Source organism: Triturus cristatus, chromosome 3_1 (genome assembly GCF_964204655.1).
Source record: "Triturus cristatus chromosome 3_1, aTriCri1.1, whole genome shotgun sequence".
NCBI lineage: Eukaryota > Metazoa > Chordata > Amphibia > Caudata > Salamandridae > Triturus > Triturus cristatus.
In genome coordinates this window covers 800,863,600-800,882,800 of record NC_140583.1, presented here as the reverse complement: position 1 = coordinate 800,882,800, position 19,201 = coordinate 800,863,600, and the positions used below count along the sequence as shown (strand labels likewise).

The following is a 19,201-nucleotide window of genomic DNA, read 5'->3' as shown; positions in this document are numbered from 1 at the left end:
TTTTAAAATGCATCTTTTAGTGAAGATTATTTTTACATTCTGTGTTTGAAAATACCACTTTTAGAAAGTAGGTATTTTCTTGCTTAGCCATCCTGTGTGCCTCTGCTGGGGTTGTGGATTAACGGTCTGGCTTTGGGATGACAGGGGCTGGAGAGGGGCATTGGTTCCAGAGAGCCTGATGGGTCAGGGCTGGGCTGAATAGACCTGGGTAGCATTTAGAGTAGTGGGAGGAGATTTCCTTGCACCTGAATGGGCCTGGTCTGCCTTGCACAATGCCGTCTCCACCCCCTGCCAAGAAGCTGCACCAGTGAGGACAGAAATGGTTTGGGCTGGGTACAGACCCTCTCTGCCTTCAGAGAACAAATGATTTGGTGGTATAAATATTTGGGCCCAGAACTTTAGAACTCTTTTGGAACCAAGAAGACTGCCAAGAAGAAGAGATGGAGAAGCTGTGAGGAAGAACTCCCACTTTACTGAGTGCTTTGCTGTGTTGGCCTACAGTGGCTGATTCTGTCTTGGGCAGTGAAAGGACTGGACTTAAACTTTCTGCAACTTCTTTATTGAGTTTCTCCAAGGGCTTGAGGTACAGCTTGCCCCCTGTTCAAGAAGTCTTAGGAAGAGCAAATACTTCAAACTCTTCTGCCGTCAGCACTGGGAACGGTGTTTTTTTTTGGTGCAACAGAAGAAAAGCAATACGACGGAACTGCCGACTCAGTTTCCCGAAGGCACTGCAGAGGGCACCGCAACCCTGGTCTCACTGACGACGCCACCGGACGCCGCCACCAAGCCGCTGCTTGCTGCACGACCTGTGAGTACCGCACTCCGCACCGCCTCGCTTCACGCCTTCACCCTGGTATCCCAGATAGCGCCGCTCCACGCCGACATTGACGCCGCTGCTTGCACCGTGGTTCGAGGGCAGCGCTCCTAAGTTACACAACGCACTGTCCTCATCCCGTACCGCAGCCTTGGACTACTGACGCCTGTGCCATTGACCCCAGTTCGTCAGCCGATGACCGCACTTCTGCAGCGATGCTGCCACTGCTTGCACCGTGACCTGCCAGCATCGCGACGAGCATGCATCACTTTGCACTGCAGCCTTGGTCTCACCAATGCCACCGGACGACTGTCATTGAGCTGCTGCCTGCACCGTGACCAGAGGGCACCGCACGCCCCGACGCCAGCGCCCTTGACTTCAACTGCGAGGAGTTCGATCTGCAACGCATGTTACTTCAAGGGCCCGACGACTCCTGCACCGACCTCCGGAACCAAAGCCTGCATACGCCGTGCTTTCGGAGCTCAGTGAGAGGTTGCCGACGCCCTGCAGTTCTAAAGGTACTGTTTTGCGGGTCTTCCCGACACCGTAGCTGGCCCCCGACGCCGCGGTCAGCCAGAACTGTTTGGATTTGTTGTTCACGATGCCGTGATAGCCCCAGACGGAGCTATCGACATCAAGGAACTTTATTTCAATTTTATTTTGATAACTGAAGATTTATAAGTACTGTATTGTGGATTTTTATCGTTTTGGTCGTGTCTTACGTATATAAAAATATTGGATATTTTTCTAAACTGGTGTGGTGTCCTTTTGTAGTGTTTACACTGTATTACTGTGGTTATGTGCATATGCTTTACACACTGCCTCTAAGATAAGCGTGACTGCTCGTGCCAAGCTACCAAGGAGCTGAGCAGGGGTTATTTTAGGAGTGTAACTCCGTTATCCTGACTAGAAGGAATGGTCCCTACAGGACAAGGTGCAAACCATTGCCAACTAGAGAGCCCCCATTTCTAACACAAAGCATTAATCTAAAAAGGAGAGACGAATAAACAGCCATTTAGTGGCTGATTTGTGCAAAGTCAAAACATAAAACCTTTATAAATTGCAGCTTCCTCACTTAAATTATGTGAGCTTGGGCAAATATTTTATTTCACCAAAACTCGTTTTTCTTCCTATTTGTACATGAAAGCACATTCAAATACATGCATCAGAAAACCAACTATACAAAAACCTATTGTGTTTGATTTAATAGACTAATTTTGCTCTATAATAATCTGGGCCACATACAGGGTTCACGTGACAATTGCCTTGCCTGTTGATTCACTGATGGCACTGTCACCAGGGTGACAACAGGGCAGAAATTACTCTAAGGTCAAGTTTAAAAACCATCACTTTTAATAAGTACTTCTCAGTGCAGCTATATTGTGATGTGTTTATATCAAAGCTTCCATGTGTTAAAGAAATGCATCTTTTTGAATTTTGAAGAGACTGTATCATACTTGAAGTGATGTTTGTTGTATGTTTTTCATAACAAACATTTTCAGGGCTCGACTTGTTCAATGACTCTAAGAGCCAAACCAGAGCCTTAGCTCGGCTCTCCCTGTTAATGTGCTTGCTAGCCCACCTCTTCCCCCAAAACACACACTCCAATTTCAGTTTTGAAGACAGTGGAAAAAAAACATTTTGACATTCCGACGTTGAGATGGAGGAATCACTTAACAGGTTCCTTCTCCATGTACTCTTCTGTCAAGACTGGGTGGGCCAAAGGCCATGTTTGAGTGGGTCTGGCCCACCCAGCCCCCCTGCTAGAACCGGGCCTGTTGGTGATCCTACTGGGGGGCACTTTTGTGCTCACAGATCACGTACTGGCTGAATACCTCTGAGCAGTGACCGGCTCCTCAATACACATTTGCACCTTGTCCCCTCACCTCGGTCATCTAGGGGAAGTGAGAGCAGTAATTGAAGGGAGGCTAAGTAAAGTAAAGAAAACTAGATTTTGCACACAGCCTAATGGTAAGGTTTCGAATAAATGCTTTATTCAAGGCTACTCGGGCGGTCAGTTACTTGTACTCCCCTCTAACTGTAGTTGCCCTGGGTGGGGGCCCAGCTCGCTCATACCAAAAGCTGGCATTGGACCTATGATGTAGGTTACAGAACCAACCCCTTGAATGGGGGATGTGAGCTGAGCAACAAGCCCCACTAATGGCAGATCTAATTTTTGTGTGACACACTTCTTGGTTAACACTGCACAGTGTGTTTGTCTTGCCCCCAAAAAAATATTATTGACAAAAAATGTAAGTAAGATGGAAATGTGTGTGTGGCCCTCTGATCCTGCTATCAGTAGAAGACTAATTTTTGGAATGATTATACGTTTAATGATTGTTAAATCTTTATTTGGAAACATTACCACAGACATCTGGCCAGCTATATGTGAGATATATAGAAAGGCTGTAGGAGAGAGTGACAAGTAGGCTTGTGGGAGGGGCATTTTATATTCTGCACATTTGTTAATCCGAAGTTTGTGGTCTTGTGTAATTTAAGTACAAGTAGCACAGCCACTAGCACCCATTGGTATTACATTGAGCATATACAATGTTTAATTTATTTATATTTTGTAGCACTGACACTAGCGCCTATTGGTGTTACATTGAGCAGATATTTTTTATTCATATATACTTTAAAAAAAAAAAAAGTAAAGTCTGCCAAAAATTGCACACAAATGTTGTACAATATTTAGCGCTCAAGGATGGCGACAGAAAGGGCTTTTATTGTACATTTTCATCTCTGTGACATTCGACTTTGGGAGGGAGAGTACTGTATAATTCTAGGCAGACAATTTTTAGCAATTATTAGAATGTTTCCCAACTATTAGGCTTGTAGGGATCACCTTGCAGTATCAAGAGCTGAGACTGCACGTCTGCTGCAGTGACTAGAATACTGGCCGTGTGGTCCGAGATGGAAAGGAGGACTTCTAAGTCACATGGTGGAGCAGTTGAAACCTAGCTTACGGAAAGTTATATGAAGTTTAAAGTGCTGTATGACTTAAAATATTATGCACAACTTTATGAATGAATGTAGAGTTTGGAGTATTACTTAAACATTTAAACACCATAACTTATAGTACAGTAAAAATGAAGAACAGCGTGATGAACTAGGGTCTGTGGCTCAGATCTTTTAAGAAATATTGCCCCAAAAAAACCTGTTAGGGCAATACCCTGCACTGTATTTTGCTGACCTTTTATGGTTACTGGTATGTGGTTGGGTTCAACAGAAAACCTCTCATCGCACACAGTGGGCCAATGCTAACTTTTGAGTACTCTGCAACATTCACATCTCAGGCTGTCATGAGTACAGAATATCTTTAATATTGAAGTGTATGGAGACCCCCCCCCCGCCCCCTCTTTTACCATGGATAGAAAAAAGGTATCCAAGCCAAAATGCACCTCTAGATCACTCACTACTGAGCATCGCCAAAAAGTCTTAACTCCTTCTCCGTTTGTTTTGGAAATAATCCAAAGATTTAATCAGAACAAATCAAAGTTTTCTAAATGTTTAATTATCCCAGTTCCTGTTGAGCACAGTTAAGGTTGTATGCATGCCGAGCTGTACTGTGGCCTACTATTTATTCATGCTTGTCCCTAGGGTTGATAGTAGAGTCTTGAGCCAGATATCTGCCAGTCACATGCTAGTACCCCAGCGCCCCTGGAGGGCTGGGACCCTTGGCTTGACCTCCTGTTAGTGATAGGGCTGTGTCCATGAAACCTCTGGTTGTGGTTGACCGCCTTTTAGGAACAGGCCTGCACCTTTGGATCTGCTGGTGTTGGTTGAAACATTCCAGTGGGGTCATGCTTTAGGCTCACCTGTCTGCCTGTTTGGTTTAGATTATTCCACATCTACTGGCAGTGACAAGCTAATTGTTGGAGGTCTATAAAGCCTGGAGCTGGGCATGGTTAAGTCTCCTGGGATGTTGGGTGAGTGATGAGGACCGGGAGGTAGGAGAATGCCGGAGCATACACTAACTGTACCTTATGGAAGCTGGTGTTTACTTGGGGATGGTGCAATTGGGTGGCAGGGGCAGTCCTCACAATCAGAAGGTCACTCTGTTGTGCAGTGAGTCATATTGTCAAGGTAGAATCACTACTACTGGGGTGAGATTACCTGCCGTATGTTGTGATTTAGCTAACTTCTCCGGTGTCACTGATACGTCATCAAGGTAATATGTTCCACTCATCTGGTCGCTATGGGTTGGTTGTGAGGGAGGGCTCCTCTTGAGCAACACCTCCAATCAAGAGGAAGGTCAACATCCCACTTTAGCGATGTACCTGCCGTTGCGAGACAGACTGCACACAGGCTCATCATTGAGGAAATGGGCAGTATGCAGCTCTGGTCTTTAAAGCACCCGAACCTGTCACATAGCTTAAACACTGTTATACCTTTTGCACTTTCTGGATTGGCGCTCCAGCTCATAACCTCAGTTTGTGGCAGATGGGCCGGCAGTCCCCTACCAAAAAGTATTTAGCAAGGTTTAAAGATGTTGCAACTACTATTTGGAGTGGCTGCATCTGTACCAGACAGCTTTCTTCTACCCAACATAAGCCACATGTGTATTCCAAAGGCACAAGCCAGGCATACTGGGCGTGGTTATTCTGCAGCTGTGCTGAACACGGCTTGCGCTGTTCTCACTCTGAGGGCTGCCACAGCTACTGTTGTTGCGCAGCCTTCATAGACAGCTCATCGCACAGCATTTTTGAGTGCAAGATTTGGGGATAGCCCTGAGATAGCAAGGAGGAAGGAAGGAAAGGTGGATGAAGCCAGACTTGGCTGCTAGTGTGTATTGGAGGATTACCATTACTTTAACACACAGTCCTTGTCTAAAATGGGTTTTCAGATAGTATTCACATTATTCCAACGCATTTAGGGCGAAGGGGAAATGGGTGTCCGTGTTAAAGGATATTTACTGAATTTTACATTGGTTTGGTGACAGACCTCACCCTTGCGGACAATTGTTGAGTGTGAATGCCCCACGTACACTAAGCAGTGAATCCTATTGTGGTTCCCTTGCCCCAGCGACAGCCGAGGGTAGGGTTTGAGAATACTAGAGACCGCACGGTCAGTTAGCTTTGCGGTGGACAAGTAAACCCATAATCTAAGTCAATAAAATTGAATGACATTTGGAGTCAGAATGGGAATACACCTGTGCACTTTTATCACTACAATATGTTTCAATCTTCTCTTCTTCGCAGTGATGCCCGCCAAAGTTTGCAGGTATATATAGCCTACGGGCGTTGCATGGTTTCATATCAGCCTGTTATTATCTTCAGATGTGTAATATATCTGCTTAACTTGTTAAGTCGTCATTATCACAAAGTTGGAGGTTTGCGTTAATGCAGTGCATATATAGAGAGTAGGTGTTCTGTAGAGCATACCGGGGAATTGTTGTATTGCAAGGCCCTGATCTGGCTTTGTTTTGCAACAAATGTGCAGTATTCCACAGGACTAGACATACCCTTTAGTTATTTCGTTTTTGCTAAGCAGCTGTGTAGCATCACATTGGCATAATCATATTAGAGGGCTCTAGCTGACATCACTGACCAAATATAGGCCGACCAATCTGTCCAGTTTGCAGCAGGACTTACTTTGCTCTTATTGCAGCCTGATATTATTTGTTTCAGAAGGTCTGCTTACTCGGTCGGTAAAGAGCAGTAATTGTGCCATCCCTGGCACAGGAGAGAGGAGGCATGTTCGATGCCTTGGCAAGCTTCAGCTTTGCAAAGAAGGTTCGTTGAGGGAGAAGTGAAGGGCAATTGGGTCGGATTGAATAGAGCTAGAAGTGCTCCAGAGGTTCTGTAGCCGCTGCCTAGCGTGTATCATACAGCCCCTGTCATGTACAGTCCTTGGCTCCAGGCCCGGTTCCAGGAATTTTGATCTGGATTGGCCAAAGGTGTGTTCAGGTGGGCCAATGTGGGTCCAATTTTTGTCAATTCTGTAAGCCCAAGATTTACATCATATCTTCTTCCAAACAGCATACAGAGCATCTAGAAAGTTATTTTAGAGTAGCAGCTGATGCCTATACTCAACGGCCCAACTCTTACAATTTCGAGCAGGCTAGGCTTCAGCACCAGCATTCCAAGCACATTGTAATAGCAGTTTAAGGTTAAGGAGGTCCCGGTTACCACACCTGAGCCTTGATATTGCATACTAGGAAGACTGGCACTGAAAGCTTCATCCGGGCTTGAGCCTGAAGCCTGGCTCTGGCTCAGCTTGAGGTCCTGATGGAAATTCGAGCCCATAATGAGCCAACCTTCTGCGTGCCACCCTCAATCTCATCAGAATGTGGTGTTATGGCGAGAGCTTCCAACTTTGGAACTGAACTAATTAGGTTTGAGTCTCGGCATTAGCTCAACATCCTGTGATTCTGGGCAAATCTCAAGTGCCTAAAAGAAATGAATGTGACCTTGCATAATGTAACTGGTGTTCACTTGAAGCGCTTCAATATCTCCAGGTAGAGTTCACACTATATAAAAACAGCAGACAACCTGGGAGGTAAAAAAACAAAGCATTAATGTAAAGAAGGAGAGACAAATAGATAGCCATTTATTGGATGATTTGTACAAAGTGAAAACATAAAACCTGGATAAATTGCAGCATTAAATTGTGTGAGCTTGGGCAAATATTTTATTTCCCCAAAACTCGTTTTTTCTTCATATTTGCGCATAAAAGCACATTCAAATACATGAATCAGAAAACCAACTATACAAAACCTATTGTGTTTCATTTAATAGACTAATATTGCTCTATAATAATCTGGGCCACATACAGGGTCTGCGTGACAACTTTCTTGCCTGTTGGTTCACGAATAGCCCTGTCACCAGTGTGAGGATAGGGCAGGAATGACTGACTAATCTCCTGTTGAAAAACTATCACTTTTAACATGTGCTTCTTAGTGCAGCGCTATATTGTGACATATTAATGTCCAAGCTTCCATGTGTTAAAGAATTACACTTTTTTTAAAATTTGAAGAGACTTTATCGTATTGTATGTGATGTTTGTTGTATGTTTTACATAGCAAACATTTTCAGGGCTTGGCTTGTGCATGGGCTCTAAGAGCCAAGCCAGACCCTGAGCTCAGCTCTCCCTGTTAATTTGTTTGCTCGCTCACCTCTAACCTCAAAACTCAATTTCAATTTTAAAGACTGAAAACAAGATTTCGACATTGAGAGGAAGCACTTAACAGGTGCCTTCTCCGTGGCCTCTTCTGCCGTGATTGGGTGGGCCAAAGGTCATGTTTGGGTGGGCCTGGCCCACCCGTCCCTTCTGCTAGAACCGGGCCTGCTTGGCTCCATGGGATCCGGTCACCAGCCTTTAAAGGGAGGAGGGTGCTGCTCCCAGTCCTTATGGAACCAGGGATACCTTCAACATTACTGTACAGGAAGAGGTGGGGCTCCTCTTCAACCGTACAGCCCCTGTGATCGCCTGGTTACCCTAGCTATATTAGATGGGAAGGAGGGCCTCTTCATGTTCTGCTCTATGGTAGGTAGTAAAGCCCATGAAATGCAATAAACTAAATTTGCATATGGCTGGGTCCAAATTGAGGTGGAATGGTGGGCAAAAGAAGGATGCAGAGGAATGCTGCAGGGAGCGATTGTCAGTGGTTAGACTTATTGACTTATCGCAAGTACTCCTCCCATCACCTTTTGTGTGTTTGATGTAATGCCCTAAGTGGCCATGGGATATGCTCAGACATGGGTCTCTTGTTCACAGTGCCACTGGAACCAAGCTACACCTGGATGAAGAGCCCCAATCGGGGCAAAACCGGTCCTGGATTTCTTGTGCTCTGGGTCAAGGGGCACCTGGCCTAGCAGTTCGGGCTGGATTGTTCCCATAAGGGGCAGGGTCACGACTGATTTGCATAAGGCTGGGTCCAAACTGAGGGGGCATGTTGGGCAAAAGAATGATGCATTTAATGGTACCCTGAGTTATTGCCAGTGGTTCTACTTATTGCAAGTATTCCTCCCATCACCTTTAGTGTGTTTGAAGTAAAGTCGAGTGGCCTGCTCTGAACAGAAAACCTTTGTAAGGAATGCACAGCCCCAGTTGAAGTGATGCATCTGGTATTTGATAAACGGGTAGTAACAGTGCTGTAGTTTGATTGTAGGTCTTGTAGAGGGCAGTGTGTTCTGTGGGATTTCGTACATCTGACAGATAAAAACCAAGAGGGATGGGATATTGCCATGGAGAGAAAAGGACTTGAAGAACTAGCAGAACTGATCCGTGCTTTTCTGAAGCAGTATGGATTGAGATTGCTCAGAGTCACAACTTGCCATTTGTTCCAGAGCCTTGGATCCAAGATCTGCCACCACAGCTTTCCGTTGTAATCCAGGGAGTAGCTAAGCCCGAAGTAATTCATGTGGTAGGGAACAGAGGTGAAAACCCCTTTTTCTGGTTATAGGAAAAGCGTTTGGGAATCCTTCGAGCTCACTAGAGTGAAAGTGGCAATAAAGCCTGGACTTATGTCACCAAATCACTGTGCAGGATTGTAAAGATCCAGAAATTGTTTCCGTTTCTCTGAAGTACATAAACTGGTCAGAGTTTTGAAATTCACAGAGAAAATAGGACGCAATAGCAGACGCACCTTTGCTAGCCACTGAACATCACACCTGCCGGAGAGTTAAAAAAAGCAAAACACACCGGCCAAGTAATGACCAAGTACGTGGTAAGTGACCATGAGTCGACGGTAGAGGCAGGCCAACCTGGTTAGCGGAGAAAGACACACACCTTATGTAGGGATACCCCACTCTCATCCTTTGCACTAAGTATGAAGCGACAAATAGGATCCACTCGAGGACGTTTGCCGTGCAGATCTCGGACTGTCAAAAACTCCTGAGTGAGAGTGATAAAAAAAAGGATTCAAAACTGAACGACAGAAAAAGCTGCACAATATCTGGCAGCATGTTGTGTATAGTATTCCATTGCACACGTTATATAGCGCTTACTCCTCCTTTGGTGAGGCGCTGGAGTGTAGCACCTTACATTGTGTAGGGTGTTCACAGGATCAAAATGAAGAGAATATGCTTCCAACCAAACACCGGGTGTTTGGTTGGAAGCATATTCTCTTCATTTTGATCCTGTGAAGGAAGTTTTCCCGTGTCTGGCGCGAGGACCTCAGTGTGATGGATGATCCAGTGTGAGTGAGTGATAGACGCGCGGTTTGTTTTCAGTAAGCTGGCAGGTTTGCGCTGCTCCGCAGGTCCCTTTGTGCTATTTCTTAGGCTCATAGTCCACTTAGTCGGTGACATTGCTTGACAACCGCTAGAAAAGCGATGTTTTAACACTTACCGAGCTCGAGGGGTCGCCACACTATATAGGCACTTTAAGGCCCTCCGCGGCGGCAATGAATGCCGTGTACAGCCACACGCTGGCAATGCGAGTAAAGCGTTTTTGTGTTGGTACTCAGACCGTCATTCTCAGTGACAGCCGCGCGCCGCCGCCAGTCCGGGATTTGCCGAACGCTCCGTGTGATGTCTGATTGCACGGTGCTCAGACACTCCTCCCTACCTCCGCGTGCCTCGCCTCCATTCCGTCAGCCACTCCGGGCTTTGCTTGGCTCTCCTGCCCCCTCCCCTCTTCCGTGCTGGGGGACTCTCTGCTCCGATCACTGATTGCTCGGGGAGAGGTGGATCCAGCTGCTTGGAGCTCGGCTCTCCCGATCCGCAGCAGCCCTGGAGAGAAGCTCGCTGCCCCGGAGTCTACCCCGAGACTGGCAGTGGGAACCGAGTCCACCGGAGCTCCGCGAGGGCTGCACCCTGAAGGTACCTCCAGATGCGGAGAGCAGCGTCTGGCTGCCTCCCACGATGGACCCCCGGGACACCACCGCCTGCACCCAAGGCCACACGAACTGAAGCCCCCGGCCCCTCTCCTGTGCAGGAGCTCCTGGGTAGCGGCAGACCTGCAGGGACCCAGAGCAAGCGGGGTACAGGAGAGCCCCCTCTGCACAGAGCGCCCATGCTCTGCTATTCTACCCAGACCAGCTAAGCGCAGCGGGGGCTGCTTCCCTTCTCCGCCGCTCTTTGCTCCGGTTAAAAGGCTGTCTGTCTACATGTTTGCCTCTTGGACATTGTCTGTATCCATCGCCTTTAGATAAATCTCCAAACGTCACTGGATGGAAGAGGCTTGCCTGGAATCGAGGCCCTCTGCATGTGAGAGTCAGAACATCTGTCGGTGTCCAGTTGATGGAAGAATCTCGGAATCTCTGGGGGTCCTCGGTATGTCCAGGGGCCCTTTTCAGAGGCCAACATGGTGGTCTCCGGGGCCTCCGTGAGGGGATGTGGATTATGAAAGGTTAGCTTCAATCAAAGCTCTTCTGAGCCACCATCCCGGTTTCCCCAAAGGAAGGCTATCTTGGTGCTCCCACCTACCTGCTAGAGAATGCACCTTCTGGACAGCGAATCCTACCCCGAAAGGATGATGGAGAGGGGGACCCCCCAGAGAAAGACCGTCTACCGCATTTCCGTGACCATGGTTAAGAAGGAGGTACTAGGAGATGCCCCGAGGCCGGGCCTCTCTGGCAGCAATGTATACCCAACTGACGTCCGTACTGCTCTCCTCGAAGAGCAGGGCGACGACGAAGGGCTCGATGTCTTTCCTACTCAGACTGGCTTCAGGAACTTTAGGACGCGCAGCACTGGTCAGCTGGAACTTGGCCGGCTCAAGGTCTCCAGGAAAACGCACCACTTCCCCCTGGATCTTACCTTCCGGTTCAAGGAGCAGGGTGTCTGTCAGAAGCTAGAAGACAAGTCCAAGTGGAGGGAGAGCTGCCCTGCTGCCCCCAGCAGCAACCGGCCAGTGAGCATGGTGGCCTCGGTCAGTGTGGGCCTAGACACCAGGAGAAACGAAGAGAGTTTTTGGGGCAATGAGGATGATGCCAGCAGGACCGAGGGCACGGAGCGCACAACTGCTATTGGCAGTGTGGTTTCAGGTGACGGAGGTTGCACTTTAGTGGATAAGACGCACTGCGTTGCAAAAACACAAGCGATACCAGGAACCTGTGGAGACGAGCCTCATGCATTCCAAGAAGGTCTAGCAGGACTGGCCTCGGATCCTCTTAAAGAAGAGGACTCTTCATCCCATGATGACTACCTAGATTCTTCTCAGGAAGCCCTCTCCGGGCCCACAGATTACAGTTTCAGGAAGAGGTCCACCTCTGCTCACATATGCCGGGAGTTTGGTAGGAATGAAGACCTTAGGTTGACCTCTGACTCCATGTCTTGCTCAAGATCTCCAGTGGGGGCTGCAGAAGACTGGAAGAGCCATATTGGCCCAAGCCCCTGGCAAGCGGAGAAGGCACACCCCAGCCTTATCCGGAGAAGCTTCAGCTTTAGGCACTGGAATGGAGAATTGAACCGGATCCGGGCACTGATGAGAGAGAAGCAGCACAGCAGCTCTAGCTGCTTGAGCCGACCAGGAGGAGGCCCAGGGGAGTTGAGGAGTCCTGGCAGTGACCCACCTCCTTGTGCTGCTGATCTGGGAAGCACTGAGAAGCGGAACACATTGGATGTGGGTGAAGTTTTGAACAAGGCGGACTCCCTGTCTGACCTGGAACGTTGGGAGAGGAGCAAAAGTAAGAACAGAACTTTGGACAACAGTGACCTTCACAAACTTTCAGAGAACTTAGAGAAGGGCAGGGAGGGGTACTTCCGTGGAGGATCTACCCGCTCAAATACTCAGGAACACAAACTCCTAAGGTTTTTTAGTGGAATATTTACCCGTAAGGATGGTACACCTTTTTCCGGGCCAGGATGCAGGTCTCCACGAAGCAGCTTCTCCAGATCTAAGGGATATATCGGCAGCCTAAAGAGAGGTGGCGTGGAGTCCAGCACAGAGAGCATCGATGGGATACCCCTCAAAGGTTGCTCATTTTAATTATTTGGGCGAGGGAGTGTGTGGGCTGTGAGAAGTAGGGGCAAGCTCAGCCTAGTTGTCACGGTTATCTACACTAGCCTTGCATTGCTGTACAGTTTCAAATGTCTATTAGGATACCATTTTAATGTAGGCCCAATAGAGACTGTTTTTTTGTATGTTTAATGGCAAAACCATGATACTCTGTCGGTTCCAGTAAGATTGGCTTTCCGCCAATCCTGCAAAAGTTTAAGCAACCAGACTGTCCTATTCAGTCTGGACACTTGGTCATCACAGTGTTAAATTCCAGACTCCAGTGTTTAGGTTCTTGCAGGGTAATATGAACAATGAGCATGAGGTGACAATTCTGCCTCTCACCGCCCTTAGACACCACTACACAATATTTTCATGCCTTAGCAACCACTTCTTACCCATGGCTATGGTCATTCTTCACTTGCCTCCGATAGCACCCTCCTCGCCACTAGATGTTCACCATTTGTCTCTGTTAGCTGCCACCACACACCTCTGAACCAGTCTCACCGTGCATCACTTGTGCCTGTTCACTGCCACCACTCATCTCTTCGCCTACTACCCTCTTATCTGTTCCAACACAGATGAGAGGGTACGTATACCATAATTCTAGTTGTAACCATAATTAGTAGCTTACCCACCCCCCAAAAAAATAAGAAAATGAAAACTTGTTGATTCTGTAAGTTTCCAAAATGTTTCTTTTAGTCCTCTTCCGAGAAACGCCTGGTCTCCTTCGCATAGGCTTACCCCCCCATCCATTTGACTTCTCTTAGTTCCTTCCGTCGGTAGCCGCCCCTTCACTTCGATCTGCATCTCTCAGTCAGGGCCGGACTGGGAACGACAACCGGCCCTTGCAAAGTGTTCGCCCGGTCCCCTCGGGTGCCGCCGAGCTCTGTGCCAGGGCCGGTTTTCGCCCGATTTTGTTACAGGACCGATTTTACAGCTATGGTGCAAGAACGGCCCTGTAACAAAAACGGCCCCCACCTGTGCGGCGCACCGGGGGAGTGCCCGGTGCCCGCTACGACCAGTCCGGCCCTGCTCTCAAAGCTGAGTGGGCAAACCAGAGCAGCTTTCTTTAAAGGCTGCTTGGGAGTGCTGTTGGGACCCTGTATTAACACCATCCGGGAAATCTACTGTGACTCAAGTGCTGCAGTAAGGTTTGGGCTGGCGGGTGAGGGTACCAAGACTTTTTGGGTGCACAGGAGTGTCAGGCAAGGGTGCGTTCTTGCGCCTTTGCTATTCTCCCTCTATATCAATCATTTGGAGAGGGAGCTATTACTAAGGTGTGGGGACTTGCCCCAGATTGGAAAGACCCTAATACCAGCTCTATTGTATGCTGACGATGCTGTCATCATGGGCCGCACACCTTTGCGCTGCAGCATCTCTTGAATGCCTTTGCATCCTTCATGGAGGGACTTGATCTGAGGATTAATACCACCTAGTCTTTTGTACTGTCCTGTGGATACAGGCAGTATCTGTAGCCAGTTTTCAAGTTCCATTCCATTCCACCCCTGTCAAACATGCGGCTAATTTTATTTACCTTGGGGTTATTTTTCATTGTAGAGGATCCCGGCAAATAGAAGCATCCATCTAGCAGGGAGTATTAATGCTGTCTTTTCCTTTGCCTCTAAATAAGGCAAAATGTCACTTGGCCTTATGTTGCCCATTTAACGTGGAAAGTGTGTTGGGGATGGTAACCTACGGAGCGGGAGTCTGGGGCACACAGTTGGAATTGCCCCGACAAGCAACCAAAATCAAATTTGCTCTTCTTACTGCCCCGCCCACCACCTCTTTTTTTCAGCTACAGGTAGTTAGAGCTCTTACACCTTTAAGATATTTTATAGACACGACCAATGCTGCAGTGGCGAAGGGTCTGGACTAACGAGCCCCTCCCCTTAAACCGAATGTTAATCGAGGATTGTCTGTCTTCTAGCTTGGCCTATAAATTTCCTTGCTGAGGGGCATTAGGGATAGGGCTCTGGGCAGACGTGATTTGTTTGAAGACCCATTATACTCCTTACCTGTGATGCCCAAAAATGCACCTAGGGATATATGCTTTACATGCTAGGAGGATGAGAGTTGGGAAAAGGTGTTTATACTTTCTTCTGTCGCCTGTTCTATGCCGCTAAAGCCACTCGGGAACATACAATTCTTCCAGTTGTATGACGCACAGCACTATCAGTACTTTGTTACGGTCAGGCTCCGTCTTAGTTCATAGATTGGTTACTTTTCCCCAGTACAATGACTGGTCGCGAGAACGTCAGCCTTGCCCATGTGATCAGAAGTCTACACAGAGCACTTTACTTTCAATGTTTTTTGTGCTTTTTATTACTATTACAGGTCTTCAGTTTTAAAACATGTATTAATTAAGTAGTCCTGGTATCGTTGCACATAAGCTTTTTACTTTCTACAGTTTGAGTTCTGATGAGATTTTTTTCCTACTGTATATACTGTTTTGAAGCTGGTCTTTAAGGCAAGGACATTGCTTGGATAGACCCCTACATAGTGATAGGCCTTCTGCGTGCCTTGGCTTTTAGATGCATTTCAGCCTTAGTACTCTTGTAGCCCAGACATTCGTATGTCATTGCTGTAATGTACTGTATTAATTGTAAGTTTAGTATAATTATGGAATTAGTTTTACTTTCGGATCTCAATTCCTTTACGAGATGTAACATGCTACATAAGACCACTCATGCTTTGTGGTTCGTTCTTTTGCTCAGAAGCCATTGGTAGGATTTTACATTTGATGTTGTGATTAGCATTGTACGCGGTGATTATGCTTTATGTGCAATCTGATTTTTTTTTAGGATTTCCCATGAATTTGTATTGTTCTATTGTGTTTTCTTGTGTTTTTTTAACTTTTGTGGTCCATATTAATGTGACCGAATAAAGTTGATTTAACTTGACTTAGTTGTAGCCATAATTGGTAGGTTATCCCCCGCACTCCCCCAAAAAATAAAATTGTGGAAACTTGCTTATTCTGTACATTTCCAAAATGTTTCTTTTAGTCCTCTTCCAAGAAGCGCCTGGTCTCCTTCACATAGGCTTCCCCCCATCCATTTGACCTCTCTTAGTTCTTGATGTCTGTAGCAGCCCCTTCACTTCGACCTGCCTCCCGCAGGGCTGAGGGGCACCGAGCAGCTCTCTTTAAGGCTGCATGGGAGTGCTCTTGGGACCCTGCATTGATTCTTTTCCAAACTCTTTTTACAGATGAGCTGCTCCCCTTTGTTAACAGATGCTAGCGTTCTGCTGTAGGGTTAGGGGTACTGTAAAAACAGGCGGTTTCGTCCTGCTCCGCCGAAGGGTTTGCTGCTGTAGTGCTGCACGGCCTTGGTTAACCTCACAGCACACTGTTATTGAGATGGGTATTGGATGGCTTACTGCAGCGGTCGGTGTTGGCTGTGCAGGTGTTGTGTTCCTGGATGCCCTGCTGCTGAACTTGCACCTCGGGCGCCCCTGGTGCTGTGAAGGTGGCAGGATCAGTGCTGGGGCTGGGAGCAGTGCTTGACGTTCTGCTGGCAGCAACAAAGCACGCCTTCATGCCCTAGGGTGGCCGCGGTTCCTGGAAGACCCCATTGTTTACTCGTGATTTGTTGTCAATCATTAAGTAATCGATGTTTATAGCACCTGAGCCTTGAAGCGTCTGAATTAGGGTTCAATTATGTACGACACCGCTGAGAGCCTAGAGTACAGACAAAAATGAGAAAACAATGCATCAAGTCCGAGGCATTTGTAAATACCCATTCACTTTGTGTGAAACGATAGTAATGCTCTGCCTCTGATCAGGGTGAATCAAGTGGAAAACTGGGGAACTTTTTTGCAGATAGTCTCGAGAGCATGTCCAGAGTGGCTTTTGCATACTGCTCATACTTTTTCTGAAATCGTAATTATTCAGAAAATGCATAAGGAAGAGTACATGCATTACAGCTAAATGTAAAAACTATGCACGTCCATAACGCCTCTTCCAAGGGTGGGAAACGCGATGTAAATCGTTTTTCTAATTGCCATTAAAAATGAACTACATATAGACAGTGGACAATATTAAATATCTGTCAGGTAGTATATGTAACTCCAAAAACGTATGAGTAACATTGTTTGTATCCAAAGGGGGTTTAAGATTTGTAAAGACGTGCAAGAGAAACAAGGGAAATGAGACTGTCGGGGAGCTGTGTAATGCTTGTCTTATACCCTAGATTAATCTTAATGCCTGTAGCAGTTTCCTCTGAATGGATTAATCATACAGCTTTAGATAGTCCCTCCAGATGTCTGTCAACAGTCTCCTCCTCTGTGATCATGTAGCATCCTTGTGGGCGCTGAGCAGTGATGTGTTGGTAGCGGCCTAATTTCACCCGTACATCCCAGGAGGCCTGGTGCAGGCTGTGGTGGACGACAGATCTAATGGGTGTTCTTGAACACAGAGGATGCGTCTCATCTTATGGAGAACATTCACACTGCAGAATGCCCCAGCCCTCCAGAATACTCACACGAGGGTGCATGGTGAAGGGGGTTAGTCCACCTCGCCTCTCTAGTTTCTTGGTGGCTGTTCGTTTTTTGTAGAACTCTAGTGGTGAAATGCCTCACCTCTCCTATTTCACAGCAGATGCCTTGTACCTCCACATATGTAGAAGATTGCCTCTCTTCACTTAAAAGGCGATTCACTCCTGTACTGACTAGGGGAATACCCCATCGTTTCTACAAAATATATACATTAGAGGATGCGTCTTGTCTCCTCGTAACAAGGAATGTCAAATCTCTTCTGTGGAGCATTTTCATGGGAGATGCCTCGTTTCTCCACATGCATGGGAAATGCCCCCTCTCTTCACTCACCAGATGGTACAGCGGATAGTCGATTGCTCCTGTGGAGTACTCACAGACTAGGAATGTCGCTACAGGGTTTGCATTTCTTGTTATTTCAATAAATATCCCAAAGATGCAGAAAAAATAGTCCCCCCGCCAATGAAATTATCGGTTATAATGTCCTCGGAGTGAATATTATAATGGAAGATCAATCACAAACTATTCCCTTTACATATTAAAACTCCTTCATGGACCTTTCCCAGGGTATTTGAAGTAAATTCGATGGTGTTTTCTTTATGGAGAGGGGTATTTCTTAAAAGGCAGGAAGTTTCACTGTGGCAGGTGCTACGTCAAGTTGCAGCATGTTCCCGGTCTGTGCTATGATGTGAACAGGAGACTACCACGTGTCAGTGTTTTAACTGGCTTCTTGCCTAAATAATGAAAAAACTGCCAGTAAGCATGAAGCTGCTTTACTTTGGAACATGCTTAAAAGATGTGATGCACAGTGAGGGCTTTCCTCCGCGATATCCACTTCTGCGTCGCCAGATGTATAGCTTGAACTCCCTGCCGAGAGTCTGTGCTAGTGTGTGTGTGTGTGTGTGTGTGTGTGTGTGTGTGTGTGTGTGTGTCAGGCGGGTTTCTGTGATATATGAATGATTGCAGGGAATGTCTCACTCTCCACTGATTGCAGTGATTGGGTGTGCCCACGTTCTTTGACACAGCCCTGCAGTGACACGGCTCAGTACACTCTGGATCCCTTTCTGCCGCTTTAGCTTAGGGTGGCTGTTGTACCTTGCTGAACCAGGCCTTTTTGCACCGTGCGAAACATGTTTGATACAGTCTGTGTTACAAAATATTTCCCATCTGCAGAACTTGCTGTATATAAATTAAAAGTAAACTGGTGAACACTTGCTGTGGCGTAGGAACCGTCACTATTCTAGTGCACTGGGATTCCTTGGGTCGTTGTGTCCCACCCCTTGCTGTGTTGCAGGACTAATCGCTATCCTGGTATAGGACAACTCCCTCAAGCTCAAATGTCCAAATTACATGAGCCACAGCGGTATTGAACTCAACATTGAAATCACTTGTTTGATGGACTGGGGGTCTTCCTTTCCACTGTGTTAAGTGTATAAGTAGAGCAGAGAGATGTAAAGCAAATATTTTACACACATTGAGGGTCTTCTCTCTTAGACACCAAAATATATCTTTTAAGTTTGTGCTGTACAAATGCAGTAGATACAGACCACCACTTTGACTGCCAACCAATATTTGCTTCAAATATAATGAAAACGGGCTTTCTGTTATATGACTAGTTTGTCATTGTTCTCCGATTCCACATTGCCCTTTTAACAATGGGCCGTTGCTGTCGATTTCAGTTTTCCCCCAGATTGTGTGCCTTGGACAGCGCCAGTTGCAATGTTAAAAGTGACATTGTCTGTTCTCCCTGATGGATGAATTTGATTACTAGACCTGCAGTGGTTAAACTGGGATCCATACTTTTCTCGACACTCCTGTGGTAGCTGTGGGTGAGCTTTCAGGGTTAACTTATGGGAAAGGGTTTGAAACTTAGTATAACACAACTGTATAGGAAAGTTAACAAAGACCTACCTCTCATTCAGCTGCATTGCTATTATAAATATTATTCTTAATGCACACCGAGATAGAACACTAAGCATAATGCTCATTGTTAAAAAACAGAATTCTCTA

The 19,201-nt window shown here is 46.7% G+C and overlaps 1 protein-coding gene across 5 annotated transcripts in view; it reads left to right on the top strand.

The window, feature by feature from the left end:
- AGAP1 (ArfGAP with GTPase domain, ankyrin repeat and PH domain 1) overlaps positions 1-19,201 on the top strand; it is a 1,249,585-nt gene that overhangs the window by 397,006 nt on the left and 833,378 nt on the right. For 3 of the 5 annotated variants that reach the window (XM_085645103.1, XM_085645104.1, XM_085645102.1), the window contains exon 1: positions 10,427-12,677. The exons of the other annotated variants lie outside the window; for them this stretch is intronic. In XM_085645103.1, the coding sequence (XP_085501229.1) occupies positions 11,198-12,677 (1,480 nt within the window). In that variant the 5' untranslated portion in view covers positions 10,427-11,197. Of the gene's footprint in view, positions 1-10,426; positions 12,678-19,201 lie in introns of those variants that run through there. 5 annotated transcript variants of the gene reach the window in all.